A 20,494-nucleotide genomic window follows, 5' to 3' on the forward strand; every position below is an offset into this window, starting at 1 on the left:
CCGGAGGTCACGTACGTGGGCCACGTCTTCACAGCTGAGGGGCTGATGCCTGACCCGCAGAAGACGGCTGTGGTCTCTGGGATGTCTGCACCCGCCGACGTGCCCAGCCTGCAGCGCTTTCTGGGCATGGTGAACTACCTGGGGAAGTTCATTCCCGACCTCAGTGAGCTGAGTGCGACCCTGAGGGAGCTGATCAAAAAGGACACTGCCTGGGCTTGGTCCCCGAAGCACCAGATGGTGTTTGACATCCTGAAGTCCAGGCTGGTTAGTACCCCCACTCTCAAGTTCTTCGACTTGCAGCGTCCTATTGTCCTCACCTGCGACGCCTCGAAATTCGGTCTCTCCCCACCAGCAGCTCTACGACGGCCTGCAGCTGCCTGTCTCCTACGCTTCTCGCACCATGACCCCTGCCGAGCAGCAATATGCCCAGATCGAGAAAGAGCTCCTCGCCGTGGTGTTTGCCTGCTCGAAGTTTAAGGATTACATCCTGGGCAACACCGTCACTATCGAAACCGACCACCAGCCGCTGGTCACGATCCTGAATAAACCGATCCACGCCGCCTCATCCCGCTTGCAGCGCATGATGCTGCAGCTCCAGCGCTTCACGTTTCGGGTCGTATACCGCAAGGACATGTTCGTGGCCGACACGCTGTCCCGTGCACCGCTGACGTCCACAACCCGTCACCCGTACGAATCGTCTGACCTGATGGTGTTAAACGTTAATATTGTGCCTTCACAGCAGATGCAGTCCCTGGTCCAGCACACTGCCAACGATCCTGCCTTGCAGCAGCTTGCCGACGTCATCCGGCGTGGTTGGCCTGACCGTCGCTCATCTTTGCCGGCCGGTGCCGTGCCCTACTTCCTGGTCCGGGATGAGCTTGTGCTGCATGACGGAGTGGTGGTGAAGGGCCACAAGGCTGTGGTGCCTGCTGCGCTGCAGGACCACTACTTTCACACCGCCCACAGCGGCCACCCCGGGGCCGAGGCCACTCTGTCCCAGGCACAGAGCCAGTTCTATTGGCCCGGCATGGGCCTGGACATCCGGGAGAGGGTCTCCGCCTGCTCCACCTGCTCCACCTGCAATAGTCTCTCCCCACCAGCAACGGCAGCCGCTTCTGCAACAGCCTGTCCCCGATCTGCCATGGATGGCAGTCGCCACTGACATCTTCGAGTGGCGTGGCAAGCACTTCCTGGTCCTTGTGGATTCCTACTCCAGCTGGTTCGAGGTGGACCAGCTGACCTCCCTCACATCTGCTGCTGTCATTGGGAAGCTGCGCTGCCACTTCGCAACCTTTGGCCCCCCTGCGAGTTTGCAGTCGGACAACGGTAGCCAGTTTTCAAGTGCGGAGTTCCGCGATTTCGCTGCCACCTGGAACTTTCGTCACTTCACCAGCAGCACCGAATACCCGCAGAGCAACGGCCTTGCTGAGCGTGCCGTCCGCAGTGCCAAGGAACTGCTGGAGCATTGTAGACTTTCCTGGTCGGATTTTCACCTGGCCCTCCTCAACCTCCGCAACATTTCCCGAGACCCTGCCCTGTGCTCGCCTGCTCAGCGACTCATGTCCCGCACCACGCGCCCACCTATCCCTGTGTCCCAGCGGTCCTTGGTGCCTTCTGTCCTCCGCCCTGCTGCAGTCCAGGAGCGCATTGCCCAAAAGCAAGAGATACAGAAACGCTCCCACGACAAGTCCTGCCGTCCCCTTCCGCGTCTGTTCCCTGGTCAGGTCGTCCGGATGCAGTCCCCCTCCGGACACTACCGACTGGTGTTAGTCGTCGGCTCTGCCGGCTCGCCGCGTCGACCATGAGGGTACCATCTATCGCCGCTCCCGCCAGCATCTGCGGCTTGTCAATGAGCCGACTCCAACCCCTGGTGCCCCTTTTTCCCCCCCAATTTCTTCCTCTCTGCCTACTGCTCCTCACATGCCCAGAACTCTGCCCTCTCAGCTCCTTGTGCCCCACTCCCCTGCTGCCAGTCCGTCATCGCCTATTCGTTTGCCCGCCTCTGTGCCGGTTTCCCCTCCCCGGGCTCCGCTCCATTCCTCTCCTGTCCGATCTCCGGCCCGTTCGCCCACTCCCGCTCCTGCTCCTGTTCCTGTTGTTCCTGCGGAGGAGGGGGAGGGCGAGTTGCGCACTCACTCCGGGCGGTTGGTCAAGCCGCCTGTACGTTACGGGGAATTTGTTTAACTGTTGCCTGACTGTGTGTGCGGTTAACTGCTTGTAGCATATGAGTCGTGGTCGCCCTGTCACTGCCGTCCTGCTTTGTTTCCAAGGGAAAGGATGTAGACTAGTGCATGTTCCTTTAACATAGTGACCTCACCACTACTAACCATTCCCCATATCACCAGTATAATTGTAACCTCCCCACCTCTAGATCGCTCTCTAGCTCCCGTGACAGGCCACGGACAGCTAGGGCAGTAATGTGTATGAGTAGTGTGATTAGTAATAAAACAGTAGTGAAGACATAGTGCGTTTTGACTCGTCTTTACACTAACCAAGTAAACCCTACAACCCCTCTCTCTCCATCCATCCCCCATCCAAGTCGCACCAGATTCTCGTTCTCACCAAGCAAACAGCTAACAATGGCCTGTTTTCTTTATCATTGTTACTTTTTTACATATCTTTCATTAATTTGTTCTACGTTTATCTCTCTACTTCACCGTCTATATCTCTCGTTTCCCCTGAATCTAGTCTGAAGAAAGGCCTCGACTCGAAACATCACCCATTCCTTCTCTCCAGAGATGCTGCCTGTCCCGCAGAGTTACTCCAGCATTTTGTATCTATCTTCGGTTTAAACCAGCATCTGAAGTTCCATCCTACGCATTAAAACTGGTATCAGCTTTATACCTCAGAATAAATTATATTTGCAACCAGCAAATCTCTCTGTCCAAAAGAGATTTATGAAGTAATTTCTGTGAGTATTGCCCTATCGCAAGTTGTTACAGAAATTGGACCTTTAGAGTTCAGGATGAGGAGTGATCTTTTTGAAGGGTATAAGATCCCAGCCATGGCACAACAGGATGGGTGTCGACTGGATGGTTTCCACCAGTGGGGTTCTTGGACAAGGGAACACAACTACAAGATAAGGGGATGGTCATTTCCAGCTAAAGTCCTTCGGAATTTCCCCTCGCCGAGATCAATGGTTCTCTGGAGTTCTTTACCCCAACGCCAAGTCACAAGGTGTATTTAAAAGACAGGCAGGGGTAGGATCGATTGATGACAATGTGGAACATGTGTTGAGGAGGAACTGAAACCTGAGACAGATCAGCTGTGATTGTACTGAAGCACATGGAGTACACACTTTGGAGGCAGTACTTGCTCCAAAGTGACCTCAGATCACTCACTATTTGTTGGATGGTTTTCCCAACTGTAAGGAACCATAGTAGGAGGAGGTTGTTTCGGCCCTATGGCTGCTCTGCTATCTCAGTCTATACTTACCCAGTGGGTGTTTTTTGATCTGAGATACACTGTGACAGACATTTGATGGGGTATCAGAATCATCCGAGTCGGACTGAGCCACCAAGGGTAACATCTCATCATCTTCATTACAGTCATGTGATTCTGTGAATACAAGGGTAGACATCTTGGTCAATACTTAACTTACACGGTAAATACATGCCCATTCTAAATGCACACACACTGCCACCCTGCAGGGGCTGACATTGAGGTGGTGCAGACATATAAATACCTGTCAACTCTGCCACCCTCTACAAAAAAGGCCAGAGCAGACTCTTTCCTCAGAAGGCTCAAATCCTTCAATGTGCGTAGTGATATGCTGTATATGTTTTACAATACTGTGGTTGCAAGTGTCATTTCCTTCTACCGCTGCACCACAGAGAGCATATTAACGTATATGGCATCTCTGTGTGGTATCTCAGCTGCACGGAGGCGGAGAGGAGAGCTCTTTAGCACGTCGTCCACAGAGCGCAGAGGATTATTGGGACACAGTTACCAGCCTTGGATAGCACCTACCACACACGGTGCCTCAGGAAGACCGTCAGCATCCATAAAGACTCCTCACACCCTTGTAACGGGCTGTTCGAACTACTTCCCTCCGGCAGACGTTACAAGGCCTTCTACGCCCGAACCTCCAGACTCAGAAACAGCTTTATTCCCAGACCTATAGCGGCTCTGAACCGGCCCTGCTGAGTGCCCCCCATCCCCATGGACTGTCCCCCTCAGATGGTCACGCCGCATAGTTTATTTATTTATTTTATTTTTTTTGACATAGGTTGGAAGCTGCATACTAAATCTCGTTGCACTGATGTGCAATGACAATAAAATAAAATTATTATTATTATTATTATTCTACGCTGTTGTCTGCTGGGGAAAAAGCATCAGTGCGAAAAACAACAAGAAGCTGGACAAACCGGTTAAACGAGCTCGCTCAGTGCTGGAGGGGAGAGTAGACTCTGGGATGGATGTACTTGAGAGGCGTATGAGGCGCAAGGTGCAGGGCATCCTGGAAAACCCAGGCATCCCCTCCATGAAATTTGGGAGAGTCAAAAGAGCACTCTGAACAACAACCGGCTCCTCTCCCTGCGCTGTAGAACGGGGCGGTTCAGGAGATCCTTCACCCCTGCAGCCATTAGATTTTATAATACAGGCTGTAGGGGATGCGTTTTTGCATTTTTATTTATTGTTAATTATTGGTCTTTTTAAGTATTTATTGCTCTCAGGTTGTATTTTATGTATTTTTCTGTCTGCTTTCATTTTGAATGTGTGGGCTTGTTGGTTGGGGGCTTCTGGACATCTGAATTTCCCTGAGGGGATCAATAAAGCATTTATTATTATTATTACCCATAGGAAAGGGTTTTGATGAATATGGCCTAAATGCAGGCAAATGGGACTAGTCCAGGATGCCAACTAGGTCAGCATGGACAAGGTGTGCTGAACCACCTGTTTCCGTGCTGTACAGCTCTGTGACTTGATATCTCTATCATGGAGCCAGCATACACTTTCATGCTGAAAATCTTCACCGGCCTTCCAGCTGAGACAGGGAGACCAGATCTGTCCACCATATTCCACAAATGGTCTCACCAGAGCTCCATGTAACTGGAGCAAGGACTCAAATCATATAAATAGGAGCGGCACAGTGGTGCAGTGGTAGAGTTGCTGCCTTACAGCGCTTGCAGCATGAGAAACCTGGGTTCGATTCCGACTACAGCTGCTTATCTGTACGGAGTTTGTACATTCTCCCCATGACCGTGGGTTTTCTCTGCGATCTTTGGTTTCCACCCACACTCCTAAGACGTACAGGTTTGTAGGTTAATTGGCTTGGTGTATGTGTAAATTGTCCTTAGTGCATGTAGATAGTGTTAATGTGCGGGGATCGTTGGTCGGTGGGCTGAAGGGCCTGTTTCCTCGATGTATCGCTAAACTAAACTAAAGTTGCACACAACGGAAACAGACCATGCGGCCCGCTGCATCCACACTGATGAGTGGGCACCTATCCTTATACAGAGTTATAAGGCCACCTTGACCATACCAAACAAATTGTCATTCCAGGCTAGTCCCATTGGCCCGAGACATGAAGTCAGAGAATTCTCTTACGTAGAGAGATATAGAATAGTTGTATGGATATGGATATGAATATAAAATTATCCACTATAGAAATAGATTGACCTGTCCTGGGATGTAATCATGAAGAAGGTATGCCAGCGCTTCTACTTTCTTAGAAGTTTAAAGAGATTTGGTTTGTGACTGAATGCTCTAACAAACATTTACAGATAAACAGTAGAAAGTGTCCCAACTGCTTGCATCGTGTCCTGGTACAGCAATTACAACACACAAGCACGCAAGATGCTGTAAAGTGTGGTGGACTCAGCCCAGTCCATCACGGGCACATCCCTCCCTGCCTCCCTCCCTCCACGCAATGCGGGTGTTAACACTATAACACTGCAACGATGTACTTGGGTACGAGTTGGTTGTACTCATGTGCGCAAAACAAAAGCTTTTCACTGTATCTCAGTACATGTGATAATAATAAACCAATACCAATTTTTCAATGTATACTTACTTCAAGAGCCATGGGTACAATTTATTGATGATTTGTCTACTTGTAAAGTTGTTTAATGCCTTAATATGCCCATCTCCCTGTGTTTATCATTTCTCCAGTGCTCACATTCCCATACTACTTAGCAGAAGCCTAGTCCCGTCTGAAACATCACGATGTACATATTTTTCTTTGTTGACTCACAGGGTCAAATTCCAGAATTCTCAGAAGAATCTGAACCATCCAAATCTTGATCAGGCACCAGTGGTAACATTATGTTGCTCGAATGTAAACTATTTTGGCTTGTGGAAGGAGGAACAATTAAACTTCTCATTCACTATTTGCACATTGCTAAACACACACACACACACACAAATCCAACAAAACACACACACACACACACACACACACACACACACACACACACACACACACACACAGCAACAGAACTTTTTAAAATGTTTAAAGTGTATTTTTTTTTAGCTTTATCCAATTCTTCCCCATTCCAATCCCTCTTGAGAAGCGGCTAGCACCTGTCCTTGTTAAACATTATTTCTCTGGAACGTCGGGTGTTGAGGGGAGACCTGTATATAAAATTATGAAGTATATAAAATTATGAGACTCATTGATAAGGCAGACAGTGAACTCCCCCCCCCCCCCCCCAAGGTGGAAATGTCCAACACTCGAGGGGAAGAGTCTTGTGGCGCTGTGCTAGACATGTTTTTAACATGGAAAGTAATGGGGGTCTGGTGGTGATGGAGGCAGATACAATAGTGCCATTTAAGAGGCTTTGAGATAGGCACTGGAAGTGCCGGGAATAGAAGAATATGGATCAACTACAAGTGGATGAGATCCATTTCATTGGGCATCATGTTCAACATTGACAATGTCAGCCAAAGTGCCTGTTCCTTTGCTGTAATGTTCTATATCTTCATTTCTTCTGGTGGAGATGCCCCATCTCACCTTAATCCTACACCTTCTAGTTCTTGACTCCCCAACCCTGGGAAATAGACTCTGTGCATTCAACCCAATCAATGCCCCTCATGATTTTACACACCTTTAGAAGATCACCTATCACCCTGCTGCCATCCAAGGAATAACCTCCAGCCTGCCTACCTGTAGCTCAGTCCCACGAGTCCTGGCAAGTAAATGGTGCTATAATGTGATGGAGCTCACTGCACATTCTGGATCATCCAATTTAAAAATCAGCGTAGTTTGAGACTCACTGGGCCAGGCATTAGAGCCAAACAGATTATCAAGACGCAATGGAGAGTCCAAATTATCTTCTGAACCTTCTGAATTTTGTAGTCGGCAGGGCAGTGCTCTGCATATTGCCAACTTGGACAATATAACATTTTACCAAGCCAATTCACCTACAAACCTGTACGTCTTTGGAGTGTGGGAGGGAACAGAAGATCTCGGAGAAAACCCACGCAGATCACGGGGAGAACGTACAAACTCCATACAGACAGCACCCGTAGTCGGGATCGAACCCGGGTCTCTGGCGCTGCATTTTGCTGTAAGGCAGCAACTCTACCGCTGCGCTGCTCCATCCCTTGTCAGTCAACCTCGGGGAGTTCATAAATCCAATAAATGAAAAGCTGTCCATTACACAATTGCAGTAACATTGCCCAATGTCCCAATATTACCAAGTGCAATATTGAATAAAATTATTAAAGGATCCAAAAGGTTTGCATCACAGGCAGAGCCCTCTCCACCATCGAAAGCGTCTACATGAGATGCCCCCACAGAAGGCGGCATCAATCATCACGGATGCCCACCATCGCGCCGTGCCCTCTACTCACTGCTACTGCAGGCAGCAGGTTCAGATGCCTGAAGTCCCGCACCACCAGGTGCAGCAACACCTACTGAACTAAAACCATCAGGTTCTTGAACAGGCCCGCACAAACCTAATCCCACCTCAACAACGGAACACCTCTTGAACTTCCATGGACTTTCTAATTGTTTTGCAAAAATGCCTTGTTTTTATTTTGCAGTCTTTTTCTTTTCACTCTTGTGGAACTTCTAAGTAATTTATGTCTAAGTTATGTTTCTGTGCCTTGTCGGAGTCTGCGATGCTGCTGCAAGATTCATTCCTATGTATGTACACAGTTGCCTGATCTGGAACGTACAAACATTGTTGATGTGGACTCACCATCAGTTAATCGTGATCTGCTGCTGCTTCTGGAAACGTAAAGGCATGTGACTCCTGAAAAACAAAAAGCTTGCATTTACATGGCATTTTTTCATCACTCCAAAACATTTTTACAGCAAACACATTATCTTAAGGGCCTGTCTCACCAGCATGCGTTTGCATGCGTCTAGCGCGACCGAACGTGGTTGCTTGAGGCATACGGTATCGCGGGGCCGGTCCCACTTCGATCGACAGAGGCGCATGGAGTTGTGCGGGGCTGGTGTCGACATCGCGCGGGGCTCCAAATATCTTGCACTGTCCGAAAATCCCACGCGACAACGGTCTGTCGGCCTGCAGCCACATTGAGGCCATACGTAATATCTCGACGGACGTATGCAGCGTCTCGACGCCGTACGCAGCATCTTGACGTCGTACGCAACGTCTTGATGGCGTACGCCTAGCACGTGGCATTGCGCGATGATGTCACCACCCGGCGTGCTGTTGCGCGATGACATCACCGCCCGACGCTGTGCGACGTCCAATTCAGTCGGCCTGCCTCCTGCCCAGCTGATTGGTGAATTTGATGTAAATTACGTCACACGCGAACTTTGCGCATACTTACCGCGAACTCCGCTTCCGTTTTGGTCGCGCTAGACGAATGCAATCGCATGCTGGTGGGACAGGCCCTTTAGGAAGTGTGGTCACTACTTCAATGCAGAAACCAGTCCAGCCAATTTGCACACATCAGGTTCCCATACATAATAACAAGACCCACAATAACAAGTCTATTGATATTTTGAAGACAGAAATTGACAGATTTTTGATTAGTATGGGTGTCAGGGGTATTGGGGGCAAGACAGGAGAAAGGGGTTAGGAGAGAAATATAGATCAGTCATGATTAAATGGCAAAGGGGACATGATGCCTGAACGGCCTAGTTTTGCTCCAATAACTTATGAACTTCTTGGTGAGCAAGTTATTGGCCAGCGAACCAAGTCACTTCAACTGCTGTTCCCCAGGCCATGGGATCTCTGCACACACACGATCAATGTAATGTTGCAGGAACACCTGCAGGTGTACGGTGGAGAGCACACAGACTGGTTGCATCATGGTACGCTTCAGTAACTCGAACGCCCAGGAAACTGCGGATAATCCATCTCAGGTACTGAGCTCCCCACCATCACAGGGATCTACAGGAAGCGTTGCCTCAAAAAGGCAGTCAATTTTATCAAAACCTGTACACCACCCTGGCCATACTCTTATCTTAGGAAGAAGGTACAGGAGACTGAGAACCATGATCTCCAGGTACAAGAACAGCTTTTTCCCCATCAAATGAGGCTCTTGAACCACCCTGGCACAACCCTAAAACCAACCCTGCCTCAGCACCTAACTAGTATGGACTTTGTTTAAGTTGCAATACGTAACTCGGCTTGTACGATTGTGGCTTGGTCAGCCAGCATAACTGATAATTTATTGCATTATTGATTATTGTATATTTATTTGCTATGTTGTTGCATTAAAGCTGGAGCAAATGAGAATTTATTTGTTCCATTCCTGGTGCATATGACCAATAAACTCCTTTGAGTCGACCCATGAGGTCCACCATGGGTGCTCCCGTCAGACCTCTCCAGTATGACTTTGACTCCACTTCAGGAGATCTGACCTTCCCACTGCTTCTAGGTCACAGTGTGGTGCCTGAACTATGCTGAACCGAGGGGGCAGATGAACCACACATCCGGCCCTTAAACTGGACGTCAGGTTTGGATGTTGTACTGCAACAATGTTGCTACTGGCCTTATAAAAATAGGTAGTAGGGTCAAGGATGTGGTATAATATTCCTGATTTCAGTTTATATTGATGCTATTAATTAGTTTGCTGCAGTTTTACATCGTTTTTGTTGCACGTATATATTTATTTAATTATTAATGAATGTCAGTGATATTAAAAACATGAGAATACCTTTGTCGGTGAGGAGCTCGGAACAAGGATTCTGGTTTCACCGAATGAGGCCATCACGCTGCGCACTGTGCTGCGAATTGGTGCCACCCCACACCCAGGACCGCAGCAGATAGGCACAGTCACGGGATTAGTGCGATGGGTTGGGTGGGGGGGGCGTCGGATGATCTGATCCTCACCGTTTCACCAGCAGGGAGAAGCTCTGGAGAGAGTTGGACTACATGCCTGAAGAACACTCTGTAACGGGGGCCGAGGTATTGATTGATTGAATTACAGCTTAGCCTTCCGAGTCCACTCTGACCACTCAAACTAGTTCTATGTTATCCCACTTTCTCATCCACTCGCTACACACCGACAGACCCACACGTCTTTGGGATGTGGGAGGAAACCGGAGCACCCGAAAAAACCCCACGTAATCACAAGGAAATCGTACAAACTCCAAAGACAGCACCATAGGTCAAAATCAAATCCGGGTCTCTATCACCATAAGGCAGCAGCTCCACTGTGCCACCATTTAATACTCCTTTCCAAGTATAAAAACTCAAATTCTAATGGAATTTTGGCCTCAGGTTCCTGAGTGTTGGAATGCGAAAGTAGACAAATTTATCTGAAGGTGCTGGAATCGAGCAAAACACAAAGTGCTGGAGGAACTCAGTAGGTTAGGCAGCAAATGCGGAGGGAATGGACAGGCGATGTTTCGGGTGCAGGGCATTCTTCAGAGTGACAGAGTGGGGGAGAAAGCTGGAAATGATATCTGCCTGATCTGCCGAGTCAACTTTGCATTCAAATCCAGACACTCTGACATGTTAGAATATAGAAAAGGGGATTGTACAACATAGACCCTTTGGCCCACAATGTCTGTGCCGAAAATTGATGCCAAGACCAACTGCACATAATCCATACCCCTCCATTTCCTGCATATCCATCCACAAGCCTATCCAAAAGTCTCTGAAATGTTTTTGAGGGATGGATTGAATCTTGGAAGGTAGCAAGCCAGTTCATTAAAAATTTTAATTGATGAAGCTGATTTATCAATGTGCCTCGACACAAAATGCTGGAGTAACTCAGCGGGGCAGGCAGCATCTCTGGAGAGAAGGAATGGGTGACGTTTCGGGTCGAGACCCTTCTTCAGACTGCCTTGTATTGTCCGAGAGATGAACCGTGAACCACTGGCCCAACCTTGGTATGGTTGAGGAAGAGGATTGAAATAAATAGAGGCAACACAGTGAGATTGGTTCTGTGGGATGCCAAGTTTTAATGGGTATAACAATGCGTTTAGAACAAAGGTCAGACTGAACAACATCTTATTTGCAAAATGATCCTCCGGCCCATCTCACGAGTTCTTAAGTGCACCTGGAAAATATGAGAAGAAAAATGCGTCAGTTATATATTTGTCATGTGATCGACCTGTCCCTCTCCCCACCCATTCATCTAAATTGTAGGGAATGCAGAATGTCATAGCTATTGAAAATACTACAGAAACTTCCAATAAAAAGCAACTTTTGGTCAATTGTGTCTTTCATTACCAGACTCAATTAGCTGAGCAGGGAAGATTTTCCAATGATCGTTCCATCCACATTATTCTGCTGGAAACCAGCTTATTCAGTTACATGTTAAAACACAAGGGAGGAACTCATTGGGTCAGGCAGCATCTTGGAAAGGAATGGACAGGTGATGTTTTGGGTCAGAACTCTTCGTCAATTAATGATTCTTTCAAGAGAGAGCTCTTAAAAATAGCGGAGTCACGGGATATGGGGAGAAGGCAGGAACGGGGTACTGATTGGGGATGATCACATTGAATGGCGGTGCTGGCTAGAAGGGCCGAATGGCCTACTCCTGCACCTATTGTCTATTGTCAACTGAAGATTTTCTTGCACCCTAGTAATTACTTCTTCCATCTGAAGAAAAATCCAGAACAAAATGTCAACTGTCCATTCTCACCCCAAATGCTGCCTGACCCAATGAGTTCCACCAGCATTTTGCCTTTTGTTCACAAATCCAGCATCCACAGTCTCTTGCGCCTCCATTACAGGTTATATGTTGGTCAAATTCTTTAAGTCCCCAATCTTGACTGAATTATTGCAACAAATCCAAGTGGTGCTGTGACATAATTGGACAGGTAAATGGAATAAAAAGGTTGTGAGAGATATGGGCCAAACACAGACAAATGGGACTAGGTAGACACAAAATGCCGGAGTACCTCAGCAGGACAGGCAGCAGCATTTCTGGAGGAAAAAAATGGGTCGAGACCCTTCTTCAGATGGGACTAGCTCAGGTAGGCATGGACGAGTTAGCCGAGGGACCGTTTCCATGCTCAATAATTTGTTTAGTTTAGGTAACAAGCCCTTCGGCCCACCAGGTCCTCACCAACCAACGATCCTAGTTCTATTTTTCGCATCCACTCCCTACACACCAAGGCCAGTATTACCAAAGCCAATTAATCCACAAAGAAAGTCTGAAGAAAGGTCCAGACCCGAAACGTTGTCTATCCATGTTCTCCAAAGATGATGCCTGACCAGCACTTTGTGTCCATGTTTTTAACCTACAAACCCACACGTCTTTGGAATGTGGGAGGGAACCGGAGCACCTGGAGGAAACCTAGGCAGGCATAGGGAAACGTGCAAACACCACACAGACAGCACCCGAGGCCAGGATTGAACCTGGGTCTCTGGCGCCGTGAGGTGGTGGCTCTACTAGCTATGCCACTGTGCCACCCTTACCCACAAGGATCATCAGTAGTAATAACTTAATAGCTAAAGTGTTTTTGTGCAGGTAAAATTGTCATTTACCTGTTCTACTGAAGACACTGTTGTGTAAAAACTTATTTGCCATCATGTGTTGCGGTTCTTTTCACCCGATGCTGCAAAACAGGTTATGGTTATGTTTCAAAATGTTTTCTCAGTACTGCGTGGGGTTTGTTGCACGGTGCTCTTGTGTCCTGATCTCTCTGGACCATGCTGACATCCTCTGGTTCTTCCTTTCCTTCATTTAGAAGGTTGCTTGATTCTATAGATTATACAGCAATGCAAACTTGGTCGGCAAGACTAGATGGGCCGAAGAGCCTGTTTCCGTGCTGTACAGTTATATGACTCCATGACTCTCAATTCCAAAATAAAGCTTGAAAGCACGTTCTCCCAAAGTCAGCAACAGCTTCTTCCCTGCTGTTATTAGACTACCGAACAGTGCTCCCTTAACTGGGGTGTAGTCCCTTTTTTCCAACTTACCTTATTGCAGACTTTTTCACTGGAACCCGTAAAGCTACAACGCTGTAAACTATATTCTGCACTCTGGTATTTTTTTCTTTGTGCCCCCTGATGTACTAACATGTGGTTTGATTGTACTCAGGTATAAAGTGATCTGATTTAATTGGATAGCACGCAAATTTTTCACTAATACCGAAAACCACAGTCAGATAGAAATAGAAACATAGAAAATAAGTGCAGGAGTAGGCCATTCGGCCCTTCGAGTCTGCACCGCCATTCAATATGATCATGGCTGATCATCCAACTCAGTATCCTGTACCTGCCTTCTCTCCATACCCTCTAATCCCTTTAGCCACAAGGGCCACATCTAACTCCCTCTTAAATATAGCCAATGAACTGGCCTCAACTACCCTGTGTCATTGCTTGGACCCATCCCCAAGTGTACATTCTTTACACAGCAATGCATGTGATCAGGATCAGAACCACTTGCTTGCATGGAAAATAAGGAATGTTTCCTTATACACTCAACATTACTTAATTACCATTCTATCATAAGATAATCAGCAAAATGCCATAAAAGTTTTATGAGCAAAATATATGTAATAACTCATCTGCAATTATATATTTCCATTGTGAAATAGCAGGTATTAAGTGCAATCTAAAGAATGCATGTAGTCTTAATACATCAAAAAGTCACACATGACTATGAGAACGATAATAATATGGAAGGCTCATTAGAAAGTTCCCACACTCTATTATTAGAATGGTAGATAACTGCATCCATCAGTGAGAATTGTCTTCAGATACATCAATGATCTGGATGATGGTGTGATAAATTGGATTAGTAAGTATGCAGATGATGCTAAGATAGGTGGGGTTGTGGATAATGAAGTAGATTTTCAAAGTCTACAGAGAGATTTATGCCAGTTGGAAGAGTGGGCTGAAAGATGGCAGATGGAGTTTAATGCTGATAAGTGTGAGGTGCTATATCTTGGCAGGACAAATCAAAATAGGACGTACATGGTAAATGGTAGGGAATTGAAGAATGCAGGTGAACAGAGGAATCTGGGAATAACTGTGCACAGTTCCCTGAAAATGGAATCACATGTAGATAGGGTGGTAAAGAAAGCTTTTGGTGTGCTGGCCTTTATAAATCAGAGCATTGAGTATAGAAGTTGGGATGTAATGTTAAAATTGTACAAGGCATTGGTGAGGCCAATTTTGGAGTATGGTGTACAATTTTGGTCGCCTAATTATAGGAAGGATGTCAACAAAATAGAGAGAGTACAGAGGAGATTTACTAGAATGTTGCCTGGGTTTCAGCAACTAAGTTACAGAGAAAGGTTGAACAAGTTAGGGCTTTATTCTTTGGAGAGCAGAAGGTTAAGGGGGGACTTGATAGAGGTCTTTAAAATGATGAGAGGGATAGACAGAGTTGACGTGGATAAGCTTTTCCCACTGAGAGTAGGGAAGATTCAAACAAGGGGACACGACTTGAGAATTAAGGGACAGAAGTTTAGGGGTAACATGAGGGGGAACTTCTTTACTCAGAGAGTGGTGGCTGTGTGGAATGAGCTTCCAGTGAAGGTGGTGGAGGCAGGTTCGTTTTTATCATTTAAAAATAAATTGGATAGTTATATGGACGGGAAAGGTATGGAGGGTTATGGTCTGAACGCAGGTGTATGGGACTAGGGGAGAAAACGTGTTCGGCACGGACTAGAAGGGTCGAGATGGCCTGTTTCCGTGCTGTAATTATATGGTTATACAGTCACTGATGTGTAACAACGGAACACTTCTTTCAAAAAAGGATATAACCCAAATATGTCCAAGAAATCGATGTTGCCAGGACCCGAGGGCCTGAGCTATGGGAGATTAGGCAGGCTTGGACTTAACGGAATACTAGAGGCTGAGGGGTGATCTTATCGATGTGTTCAAAATCATGAGGGAAATAGATAGAGTGAATGCAGAGTTTTTTTCCCCAGGGTTAGGGAATCAAGAACCAGAGGACATAATAGGTTTAAGGTTTGAGGGGAAAATGTTACAGGAACCCGAGGGACATAATGTGGTCAGTATATGGAATGAGCTGCCATAGGAGATGGTTCAGGCAGGTCCAATAACAACATTTAAAAGATATTTGAGCAGGTACATGGATAGGAAAGGTTTAGAGGGACGTGGGCCATTCATGGACAAAGGGGACTAGCTTAGATGGGCATCTTGGTTGGCATGGATGAGTTGGTTCAAAGGGTCTGTTTCCATGCTTGTATGGCATTTGGATAGTTTATATAGATAGGAAAGAATTCGAGGGATATGGGTCAAACGCAGGTAAATGAGACTAGTTTAGATGGGGCATTTTGGTCGGCATGGAGGAGTGGGCTAAAGAGTTTTCTATGACTCCTTGTCCTAAGAGATTGTCATTCTCTCTGGACAACAAAGCAATTCATCACTTAAGGGAGTGAGCATTAAATAAACAAGTGAGGCCCTGGTATCTTGTAGATAAAAATTCTGGAGAAACTCAGCATCTATGGAGCGAAGGAAAAGGTGACGTTTCGGGTCGAGACCCTTCCTGGTACCCTGTGGTCATTACTTCCAAAGAGTCCACCATGGACTATACTGGAAGGTGGACAATTTGTACATTTTATCAAGCCAATTAACCCACAAATATGTACGTCTTTGGAGTGTGGGAGGCAATGTTTGCTGGTACAGGGGTGTCCATTCCTGACCCGAATTGGTGCCTTGGGAGAGAGTTGGTGGCTATTAAGGGCCTGTCCCACTTGGCTAGCATTTGCGTGCGACTAACTTAAGCCACTCTTGTCAGTCAGTTTCATCTTGACCCCCCTCCCCCTCCGCGACAGTCAACACACTGACAAGTGCCCCAACCCAAGGTAAAGTATTAGCTGTGTACTAACCACCGGAGGCCGAGGACGCCCCAGGGTAGGGGCAGGTCCCGTCTGGGGATGTGCTGGAATCACATACAGCAGCACTGCCAGGACTCAACCTGGGCTGGTGTCTGGGGCCAGGGGTCTGGTTGCCGGCCATGTGGGGGATGTTAGGGGCGCTGCCGCCCGTCTTCTCGTTGTTGTCCATAGTTCTTCCTCCTCCCCTGTTTCCCCTTGACCGGGCTGCTGGTGTCAGATGGAGTGAGGCGACAAGCCTTTCATCTCCCCCTAGCCCGGCTCTGTGACGTGCGCTGAGAGGGCGAGTGAGAGAACAATGCAGACACCGAGAGTGGCCTCAAACCTCAGCCCAATGCAGCAGCAGCAGCAGCGGCAGCGCTGTCCCTGTCCCTGTCCCTGTCCCTGTCCCTGGCCCGCCCTACAATCACCTCGGTGTGACCACCCACCCACCCACCTACCTACCCACTCCCCCACCTACTCCCCCCTACCCACCCACCTGAGCTGACGAGTCCACATACCGCCAGGTGAGTATTTAACTGGCGTACAACACACAGTGCTGGAGTAACTCAGCGTGCCTGGCAGCCGCTCCGGAGGACATGGATAGGCGAAGTGTAGAGGGGGAGGAGAGGAGAGATCCTTCTTCAGACCTGCAACCGCGGTTCCTTGTGTCGCGAGTATTGTAGTCACATTGAGCAGCCACACTGAAACTCCATGAGGACCACGACGCCCCTTCCAAGCAAGTCATTTACCCACAAAAAAAAAAGACAAAGTGCTGGAGTAACTCAGCGGGCAGGGCAATATCTCTGGACTTTTTTAAAACCAGCATCTGTAGTTCCTCCTGTATGCCATTTGCCCCATATCTTTTCTAGGGGGGGAAAAAATCCAACCAAAGCCCCAAAGAAATCAGTCCTAGCCTCTCCAACTTCCCTCTAACTCAAGTCCGCAAGTCCAAGTAACATCCTGGACAAAAATTATCCTGAGATTCCTTTTAAATCTTTTTCCTCTCGCCTTATTCACCAGAAACCTCCATCAAGTTATAATAATAATAATAATAATAATAATAATAATACATTTTATTTATGGGCGCCTTTCAAGAGTCTCAAGGACACCTTACAAAAATTTAGCAGGTAGAGAAAAAACATGTAAGGGGAATTAAATAAATAGTAGAGACATGACTAGTAAACAAAGTAAAGACAGAATTCAATACAAAACACAATATGAGGCAATTAATGCACAGATGAAAAGGGAGGGGGACGTGGGGCTAAGGATAGGCAGAGGTGAAGAGATGGATCTTGAGGCGGGACTGGAAGATGGTGAGGGACACGGAATTGCGGATCAGTTGGGGGAGGAAGTTCCAGAGCCTGGGAGCTGCCCTGGAGAAGGCTCTGTCCGCAAAACTGCGGAGGTTGGACTTGTGGATGGAGAGGAGACCGGCTGATGTGGATCTGAGGGACCGTGAGGGTTGGTAGGGGGAGAGGAAGTCAGTGAGATATGGGGGGGCCAGATGGTGGAGGGTTTTGTAGGTGAGGACCAGGATTTTGTAGTTGATCCGGTGGGAGATGAGAAGCCAGTGAAGTTGTTTGAGGACTGGAGTGATGTGATGCCAGGATTTAGTGTGGGTGATGAGTCGGGCGGCTGCGTTCTGGACCAGTTGGAGTCAGTTGATGTAGGTGGAGCTGTTGCCAAGGAGAAGTGAGTTGATGTAGTCCAGTCGGGAGGAGATGAAGGCATGGATGAGTCTTTTTTAGTTAGTTTTTTAGTTTTTAGTTAGTTCGAGTCAACTTATCATTGGCTTAAAAAAAAAGGATAGAAAGCGATGGAGTAATTCAGCGGGTCAGGCAGCATCTCTGGAGAACATGGATAGGTTACGTTTCTGGCCATGATCCTTCTTCAGACCGGTTTACCATTTGCAAACATATTTTAGCTCCCAATAATCGATTCATGTTTGTCCAAGTAACTACAAATCCTATCCATGCCATTGTTTCTGCGACTGACAATAGACATTAGGTGCAGGAGTTGGCCATTCGGCTCTTAGAGCCAGCATCGCCATTCACTGTGATCATGGCTGATCATCCGCAATCAGTACCCCGTTCCTGCCTCCCTATATCCCTTGACTCCGCTATCCTTAAGAGCTCCATCTAACTCACTCTTGAAAGTATCCAGAAAATTGGCCTCCACTGCCTTCTGAGGCACAGAATTCCACAGATTCACAACTGTCTGGGTGAAAAAGTTTTTCCTCATCTCCATTCTAAATGAACTACCCCTTATACTTATACTGTGGCCCCTGGTTCTGGACTCCCCCAACATCGGGATCATGTTTCCTGCCTCTAGTGGGTCTAATCCCTTAATAATCTTATATGTTTCAATAAGATTCCCTCTCATCCTTCTAAATTCCAGTGTATACAAGCCCAGTCGCTCCATTCGCTCAACATTTGATAGTCCGGCCATCCCAGGAATTAACCTCGTGCACTCCCTCAATAGCAAGAATTAAGCTGCACTCCCTCAATAGCAAGAATGTTCTTCCACAGATTTGGAGACTAGAATTGCATACAATACTCCAGGTGTGGTCTCACTCGGGCCCTGTACAACTGCAGAAGGACCTCTTTGCTCCTAAACTCCTCTTGTTATGAAGGCCAACATGCCATTAGCATTCTTCACCCTGCATTCTCATAGCATCCACCTCACAGTTCACACTGCCTCCCAGCTTTGTGTCATCTGCAATTTTGCTAATGTTACTTTTAATCTCTTCATCTAAATCATTAATGTATATTGTAAACAGCTGCAGTCCCAGCACCGAGCCTTGCGGTACCCCACTAGTCACTGCCTGCCATTCTGAAAGGGACGCGTTAATCCCTACTCTTTGTTTCCTGTCTGCCAACCAATTTTCTATCCATGTCAGCACTCTACCCCCAATACCATGTGCACTAATTTTGCCCATTAATCTCCTATGTGAGACCTTATCAAAGGCTTTCTGGAAGTCCAGGTACACTACATCCACTGGCTCTCCCTTGTCCATTTTCCTAGTTACATCCTCAAAAAATTCCAAAGATTAGTCAAGCATGATTTCCCCTTCGTAAATTCATGCTGACTTGGATCAATCCTGTTGCTGCCATCCAAATGTGCGGCTATTTCATCTTTTATAATTGACTCCAGCATCTTCCCCACCTCCGATGTCACGCTAACTGGTCTATAATTCCCCGTTTTCTCTCCCGCCTTTCTTATAAAGTGGGATAACATTAGCTACCCTCCAATCCACAGGAACTGATCCTGAATCTATAGAACATTGGTAAATGATCACCAATGTGTCCACGATTTCTAGAGCCACCTCCTTAAGTACCCTGAGATACGGCCCGGGGGATCTATCAGCCTTCAGTCCCATCAGTCTACCCAACAACATTTCCTGCCTAATGTGGATTTCCTTCAGTTCCTCCGTCACCACAGATCATCTGGCCACTAGTACATCAGGAAGATTGTTTGTGTCCTCATTAGTGAAGACGGATCCAAAGGACCTGTTCAACTCATCTGCCATTTCCTTGTTCCCCATAATAAATTCACCTGTTTCTGTCTTCAAGGGTCCAACTTTGGTCTTAACTAATTTTTTCCTCTTCACATACCTAAAGAAGCTTTTACTATCCTCCTTTATATTCTTGGCTAGCTTACCTTCGTACCTCATCTTTTCTCCCCGTATTGCCTTTTTAGTTATCTTCTGTTGTTCTTTAAACATTACCCAATCCTCTGGCTTCCCACTCATCTTTGCTACGTTGTACTTCTTCTCTTTTAATTTTATACTGTCCCTGACGTCCCTTGTCAGCCCTGGTCGCCCTTTATTCCCCTTGGAATCTTTCTTCCTCTTTGGAATGAACTGATCCTGCACCTTCTGAATTATTCCCAGAAATACCTGCCATTATTGTCCCACTGTCATCCCTGCTAGGGTATCTTTCCAGTCACCTTTGGCCAGTTCCTCCCTCATGGCTCCATAGTCCCCTTTGTTGAACTGAAATACTGACACCTCAGATTTACCCTTCTCCCTCTCAAATTGTAGATTAAAACTTATCATATTATGGTCACTACCTCCTAATGGCTCCTTTAACCTGAGTTCCCTTTATCAAATCCGGTTCATTGTTCAGCACGGACTTGTAGGGCCGAGATGGCCTGTTTCCGTGCTGTAATTGTGATATGGTTATATGGTTATAACACTAAATCCAGAATTGCCTTCTCCCTGGTTGGCTCCAATACAAGCTGTTCTTAGAATCCATCATGGAGGCTTTCCACAAACTCCCTTTCTTGGGGTCCAGTACCAACCTGATTTTCCCAGTC

The 20,494-nt window shown here is 47.0% G+C and overlaps 1 protein-coding gene across 9 annotated transcripts in view; it reads right to left on the minus strand.

Moving 5' to 3' along the window:
• Positions 1-16,553, minus strand: part of LOC129715847 (uncharacterized) — a 93,865-nt gene extending 77,312 nt beyond the window's left edge. For 5 of the 9 annotated variants that reach the window (XM_055665767.1, XM_055665761.1, XM_055665748.1 and 2 more), the window contains exons 1-3: positions 16,190-16,552; positions 8,148-8,201; positions 3,436-3,558 (exon numbers count right to left, since the gene is read on the minus strand). In XM_055665767.1, coding sequence (XP_055521742.1) covers positions 3,436-3,558; positions 8,148-8,201; positions 16,190-16,367 — 355 coding nt within the window. In that variant the 5' untranslated portion in view covers positions 16,368-16,552. Of the gene's footprint in view, positions 1-3,435; positions 3,559-8,147; positions 8,202-16,189 lie in introns of all 9 variants that reach the window. The other 4 variants (XM_055665781.1, XM_055665740.1, XM_055665734.1 and 1 more) reach the window with 2 other exon arrangements.
• Positions 16,554-20,494: the final 3,941 nt, after the last annotated feature.

Source organism: Leucoraja erinacea, chromosome 2 (assembly GCF_028641065.1).
Source record: "Leucoraja erinacea ecotype New England chromosome 2, Leri_hhj_1, whole genome shotgun sequence".
Taxonomy (NCBI): domain Eukaryota; kingdom Metazoa; phylum Chordata; class Chondrichthyes; order Rajiformes; family Rajidae; genus Leucoraja; species Leucoraja erinaceus.